Source organism: Elephantulus edwardii, unplaced genomic scaffold, assembly GCF_000299155.1.
Source record: "Elephantulus edwardii isolate Elephantulus edwardi_28Jun2011 unplaced genomic scaffold, EleEdw1.0 scaffold00352, whole genome shotgun sequence".
Classification (NCBI taxonomy): Eukaryota; Metazoa; Chordata; class Mammalia; order Macroscelidea; family Macroscelididae; genus Elephantulus; species Elephantulus edwardii.
Window position 1 is genome coordinate 1,136,764 of NW_006400102.1, and position 7,310 is coordinate 1,144,073.

At 44.4% G+C, this 7,310-nt stretch overlaps 1 protein-coding gene across 1 annotated transcript in view; it reads right to left on the reverse strand.

Moving 5' to 3' along the window:
• Positions 1-7,310, reverse strand: part of WNK2 (WNK lysine deficient protein kinase 2) — a 527,139-nt gene that overhangs the window by 329,439 nt on the left and 190,390 nt on the right. The window contains exon 6 of the mRNA XM_006901945.1: positions 4,528-4,747. Within this exon, the coding sequence (XP_006902007.1) occupies positions 4,528-4,747 (220 nt within the window). The remainder of the gene's footprint in view (positions 1-4,527; positions 4,748-7,310) is intronic.

Here is a 7,310-nt window from a genome sequence, read left to right on the forward strand (position 1 = left end):
TTTTTCCCAGTCTGTGGCTTCCCTTTTTACCCTGTTAGAGAAGTTTCTGGATGCGCATAGGGATTTGATTCTTACAAGGTCCCATTCAACTATTTTATCTTCTCCTGTTTGTAAATTTTTCAGAATACTGGGAAGACTCTTTATGTTGTGGATTAGGACTACTAAAGTTTTTCCAAGCTTTTCTTGAATGAAGTTTATAGTCCTTGCTTTTAGCCCTAGCTCCATGATCCACCTAGAGTTGGTTTTTGTATATAGAGTAAGGTGGGGATCTTGTTTAATTCTTCTGCAGACAGTTTACCAATTTTGCCAACACCATTTGTTAAAAAGGCTGTCATTTCCCCACCTAACTGATTTCATCTCCTTGTCAAAAATCAATTGCCCATAAATAGATGGGCTGATTTCCGGGTTCTCAATTCTATTCCATTGATCTATGTGTCTGTCATTGTACCAGTATCATGCTGTCTTGACTATCATGGCAGTGTAGTAGGATTTGAAATCAGGGAGTGAGATGCCTCTACCTTTTTTCTATTTTTAAGGAGTGCTTTGCTTATTCGGGGCTTCTTTCCATTCTAAATGAAACTGGAGATTACCTTTTCCATCTCATTGAAGAATGGGATTGGTATTTGTATTGGGATTGCGTTGAACATGTAAATTGCCTTTGGTAGTATTGCTATTTTCACAATATTGAGTCTTCCTATCCATGAACAAGGGATATTCTTCCACTTCTCCAGGTTTCTTTTTGTTTCTTGTACTAATGTTTTGTAATTTTCTTTGAATAGATCCGTTGTGCTTCTGGTTATTTTACTCCCAAGTATTTAATCTTGTGATTAGCTATTGTGAAGGGTATTGTTTTCTTAGCTCCAGCTCTGTATTCTCTTTGTCACTGTTGAGAAATCCAACTGATTTTTGTACGTTGATCTTCTATCCTGCTACTTTGCTGAATTGGTCAACTATGTCCAATAGTTTTCTTGTTAAGTCTTTAGGGTTTTCTATGTATACTATCATTTCATCTGCATAGAGATATAATTTTATCTCCTTTTTGCCAATTTGGATACCTCTATTTCCTTCTCTTGTCTTAATTCTATCACCAAGACTTCCAATACAATATTGATTAAGAGAGGTGATAGTGGGCATCCATTAAAGGCCCCAGAGGGTAACTAAAGGCCCCAGTGTGTCATCAAAGGCCCCAGAGGGTAACTAAAGGCGCAGTGGGTCACCAAAGACCCTAGAGGATTAACTAAAGGCCCCAGTAGGTCGCCAAAGGCACCAGAGAGTAATCAAAGACTTCAGAAGGTAAATCAAGATCCTAGACCCCAATTGGTAACCAAAGATAACAGTGGGACAAGTGGCACAAGGAATGTGCTCCACACGCGAGGCAGCCCCACTCCATCACCTGGCCTGATAATGTTGCAATGTGCTGAAGAACTATAGGGATGTACCTGGGGCCTCTGCTCCTTTTCTGCATGGAGACACAGGTTTACCTGTCACACAATCCCAACAGAGCCTACCAAGAAAGCACTTACCTTGGTTTCTGCCACTGTTCACCCACATGCGTCATCTCTTCTGCCCTTAGACATCTCACCAGCTCAAGGTGAAATGACTACAGATGGCAAGAAGAACAGTCTCCTACAGACCCTGGCTTGTCTATTTCTATTTCCTGCTGGGTGACAAAGCCAAGGCCTATTTTCCTTATATTTCTTCCCAGCCACCCACACTACTCCTCACTAGGGCACTGTCTGTCTTCTCCTTTAGCTCCCTTGCAGGCCACTGTGCTCATATCTTAATCACATGGTGTTAGGTGGAATGAGTCGACAGGAATGGTTGTGCCTGCATTTTTTAAGATGGGTATTCTCTGGTTGTAAGAACTCTATATTCCCCTTGGATATCAGAAGCCCATTTCCTGGGGGGGGGGCATCCTGACTTTCATCCATACACCTATCTCTCCAGATCTGTGGAACCATCTGAGAGTTAATTCTTGGGAGAGAGTAAGAAAACTGCACCACACAGTTTGTCTTTTAATCTTCAGATACCTGATGAGGATTTCACTGGGATTCCAGAATATCATTGCCACCCAACACTTGCTGATCTGCTTTTTATTCTCAGAAAGGTCACCCCAGTCAGTTAGCCTCCACCTGAGATAGCTGCACTGCAGGAGTATGCTTTGTCTCCACTATAGGTTTTTATAGATGTTGTCTTCCGCTTTAGGCATCTGACAAATTTTAAAGAATCTGATTGAGGGTTCCTTCCCTCTCCCTATTTTTACTACTATACTTTCAATTAATGTACTTAAAACCATTATGGAAACACCATGGAGTAGGCAGAGCACGCCAGGGGCTTACGAGATGCTGGACTCAGAAAACAGGAGGAGCCTGCTCACCACCACAAAGCCTAGAGCCAGTTTGTTCTAATGAGTCTAAGGTTTTTTGAATGTTTAACATCTTCTGGACCCATAAAAAGCATTTCCTGAAATTCAACACTCACAGACTCCACCTTCTCAGTGTATTACTTGTAAGGGACAGGACTTTGTACCTGACAAGTTATGCTGCAGCCCTATTGCAGTACCTGTGGGCATGACTCTGTCCTTGCAGATGTTATCAGTTTCCATGAGGGCATAGGAGCTGGGGCACTAAGCTTATAGGACTGTTGTCCTTGCAAGAGACAAAAGGAAGACAAGGACACATATGAGGATGAAGACAGAGAGATTGCACTGATTCAGTCACATTGGCAAGGCAGGCCTGGGACTATCAGAAGCGGGCATAAGCACAGAAGATTATCTTCTAGAATCTTCAGAGGCATTACAGATAACCTGATAAGACTTCTGGTTTTCAGAACTGCATGAGAATAGATGTTTTGTTCTTTTAAACCACCAAAATGTCTGTTAATCTGTTGCTGTTGCCCTAGGAAATGAAGGCAGCACGTGTATTAGTTATTTAATATTTGCTCTCTAAATTCAGTCCATGTTCCTTTGCATTTTATATGTAAGTTTAAAAATTGAATTTAGAGATCCACTATCAACACCCTCGGCACCAGCAGTCAACAGATCAAAAGACATGTTGCATTGGGAAAATCTGCTGTCCAGGATCTCTTAGCACTCTCCAAAGTGCTAAGGAACAAGGATGTCAATTTAAAGACTAATTCAGGCCACGGCCTTTTCAGTTCCTCTCTATGCTCCTGAAAGTTGGACAGTGAATAGGAAAACAGAAGGAGAATCAATGTCTTTGAGACATGGTGTTGGAGAAGAGTATCCTATGGATGGTCAAAAGAACAATATATTTTAGTGAAAGTCCAAGTAGGTGCTCCTTAGAGGCAAGGAATGATGGTGAAACTTTGTCTCACTTATTTTGGGCATGTTATTAGGTGAGGCCAGTCCCTGAAAAAAGACATCATGCTCAGAAAGGGAGAGGAAGACCCTTAACAAGATGGAATGCTACAGAGCCTGGGCTCCACTGCTACAGAGATGATGAGGATGGCAAAAGATAAGGCAGTGACTTGATGGCACTTAACAAAGTTCTTAAAGGTAAGAGAGAATTTCTGTTTATTGAAATCCTTCACTTGTGGTATCTCTTTCATAACAGCATGAGGTAAATAAGCCATCAAAGCAGTAAATAAAAGCAGGGTTCTCATGAATAGAAATTGTCTTCACAGGTTCACAGGACACACTGCAGATACCACCCTTGAGGCAGGGTCCCAATCAAGGCAACAGAACTCCACGAAATATTCCTATAACAGTTCTTGGTCTCTGCCTTCAAGATGTGCTTTAGTAGTTTTCTCCAAAACTTCCAGGTAAGGGGTCACCAGGAAAGCAAGCCCCATCACACAGCTGGAGAGAGACTGGGATGTCTACAGGACACACCTGCTGCATGCTCCTATGACCCAGGAGCTCCATGTAGAGTGGACAGACGCTCTTGGACCTAAAAGCCCTTTGACACTTCTATAGGTGGTGCCTTGTCCAGAGCTAGTTTCCTCCTCCATGCAGTCAAGCCCATCGTCAGCAGGAACCAAAGTCAAATCTGAGCTCACAAAGGGCTCCATGTTCAACCAAACCAAACTCCTCTATCATTGCACATACAACCAGGACCCCAGGTTTATTTAACAACCCTCCAGAGTAGGAGAGCAAGAAGGAAGAGAAGGACAGACAAAAGCCTGTCACTTTTATTGTTGTTAAGGAAAAGAAGCAAACAGAAGAAGAAATGAAAATGATTCCAAGACTCCTCAAAACAAAACAGAAAACAAAGGGCCTCAACTCAAAGCCACCACATTACAGTAAAGTCAGCAAGGATCTGCCCTGAATAAGCAAGACTTTTTCAGAACCACTAAAGTTTCTTGTTCACATTCATCTCTGTCACATATAACTCCTTTACAATCCAGATAGATACTCAGAGGTGTGGCTAGCACACTAGTTCTTGCCCATGCCTGCCACAAGGTTCTTGCCCAAACTTTTAGGGGAGAGGGAGGACCAATTACTCTTCTGAAGCACACCCCCACCCTGCCATATTCATGCATCACACAAAGGTGGGCCAGTGTTACCATTTCCTGTGCCACGTCATCTGGCGTCTCCTTCTCCAGGTCAAAAGTGAATTCTATGGCCCCATTGTCCTTGGGTTTCCCTTTTAGCTTCTTGGGGTCTTCAACCCAGAGCCGGAGGGCAATGGTGGACTTCCGGCCATGGTCCTCCTCCGCCAGTTCCACTCGGACCCCAGTGTCCTCCGCAAAGAAAGCATGGCTCAGGAGGTCCTTGATTTCATACCTGGGGAAGGAGCAGTATCCTAACCAGACAGATCACCATGTAAAGGCACATACACCCAGATCAGCGCACTCCTGAGCCAGATTTCTAGACCCAGCACAGTTAGGAAGCTCTGGTGGCTTAGTGGTAAGGAGTTGTGCTGCCAACTCAAAGGCATGCAGTTCTAATCCACCAGCTGCTCTGCAAGAGAAAGATAGACAATCTCCTCCTGTGCAATTAACAGCCTCTGAAAACCCTGGAGGTTCCAACTTGACAGCATACAACAACAGCACAGTCACAGGAGAAGGCAGGAAAAAGACCCATGACATAACAGGAGTTAGAGTGATGTGGCTCCTTCTCCTGTCATGTTGTCATGGCCCTGTACCATTAGAAAGTTCTCTCACCACCCAAGCCACTCGGCAAGGTCAAGCTCTGCACTGGAGGGCAGGACATAGATTCCTTAGCACTCAGGGGCCACACAGGTATTGATAAAGTGATGTGCTTTTATTGCATAATCTTCCTCCATTATAAGAATGACATGTGCTCACTGTACTGAATTCATTAAAATAGTTATTGCATACCATGAAATAGGAACCACCTCATAGCTGACCTTCCAGTGGGTTTTCTGAGGCAGTAAATCGCATTGGAGGAGATTCCCTTTCTTCCTCCTGTGGGACAGCTGGTGGATGCAAACTGCATACATTTGCAGTGGCAGTGCAATTCTTTACCACAAAGCCACTTACCTCTGGTATCCTAGTGGTTAAGGAGCTGTGTTGCCATTCCCAAAGCATGCAGTTCAAATCCACCAGCTGCTTTGCTGGACAACCTTTGAATACAATTAAATGCCTCTGAAAATCTCTTGAAGGGTCAATTCCAACTCGACGGTACGGTATATAACAACTGCTTGTGTAGGAGTTTCCCAGGATCAGCAACTATAGACCTAATTATGTGATCTGACTCAAACCCAGGATCCACCTGGAGGAGATTTTTCAACACTTGTGCTATTTTAGGGAACTCTGGTGGCCTAGTGGTAAGGAGCAGCTCTGTCACCTCAAAGACATTTGGTTCAAATCTATCAACAGCTCCATAGGAGAAAGATGGGCAATCTTCTCCCATGGGATTTACTGCCTCCAAAAACCTGCTAGAGGGTCAGCTAATGAGTCAGTTCCGATTCAATGGCACACAACAATAAGAAGCCACCAGACCTCCCTTCAATGAAAATAGCAAAGAATTTTTAAGTTAGGCTTCTGTGATGGAGCTTTAAGCACCACTGGTATACTTTCTGTGTCACACAGGTCTCTGACTTGAGGAGTACAATGCCCTGCTTCCTAGACCATGTGGCAAGAAAGGAGAAGGAGAAGTTCTCAGGATGAACCTGGCCCATGGAACACTGGAATTCTCAAGGTGCCCTCCTTCAGAAGAGGGCATTCTCCTGACCAAGGTCCCATAGTGTGAGCAGGACTAGTGACTGGAATTCAGTGAGCAAGGGGCACCTAGGCTGCGAGGTGAGCAAGGGCAGGAGCTGTAGGGCCCAAGGTCTGCCAAAATCCCCCAAAGGGCTCCAAGAAAAGATTATCAAGGGAGGGGTCTGGCTGCTGTATGGGGAAGGAAGGTACTACAATTTCGTTGCCTTTTCTTTATCATCTTGCCAGCCCATCCCTAAAACTAGCTTTGCCGTCCTTTTTCCAGAGTTTCAAATGCATGACTTCATGGTACCATCTTATGCCTGGCTTCTCCCACGTGTGGTGATATCTGTGTCATCACCAGGCTAGTGAGTGTCCCTGCTGAGCAGTGCTGCCTCAGAGGGCATTGTCACTGCTGGGCTGAGGGTGACACGGCTCCATGTGTATACACCCAGGCAGGGTCTATAGGAGATCAATTTCCAGCATAGATGACAAATGACTTCAGGTGCTGACTTCCAATCAGAGGATGGCCTTTGGGAGAGAGAATCTGTGAGCCTTCACTGGGGTCTTGGGTGGGAAAATGCTGTTTCCTCATCAGGTAAAGGCTTCACAGTTTGGCTTTACACTGTTGTTTCTTTACTTTTCTGACAAAAACCATGCTTCACAATATACTAGGGGGGTGTGTGTGTGTGTGTTTAAAATGTGATACGTGATAGCCTGAAGGGGGCAGGAGAGAAGGCAGAGTAGTCAGTCACTACTATAAGGGATGATGATGGCAACATGATTGTCAATGTCAAGGGGACAAGAGTATTCAGAGACATGTGGACAGGAGAGAGGGATGAAGTAGGGAGGCTAGTGAAAGAGGGAAGGTGACAGGAGAGATGAGGAGAGGTGGAAATAAAGGAAGGGAGGAGGAGGAGGTGAAAGGTTAAAGAATAAGAGAGAGGTTAAGAAAAGGAACTGGGAAGGGATGGAGGAAGGTAAGAAGATCAGATGCAGCCCTAGTATAAAAATCAGGAAAAGGTGTCCTAATCTGAGCTGGTCTGTCTTAAGAAGGGTTGGCCACCCACTTCTGAAATAGCAGGCCTCTGAAAACCCTATGCACAACAGAACACACGCAGAATAACAGAAAGGGCAACCTAGGTAGAACTATCAAGTATGAAAACACAAAGGAGGAGGAACAG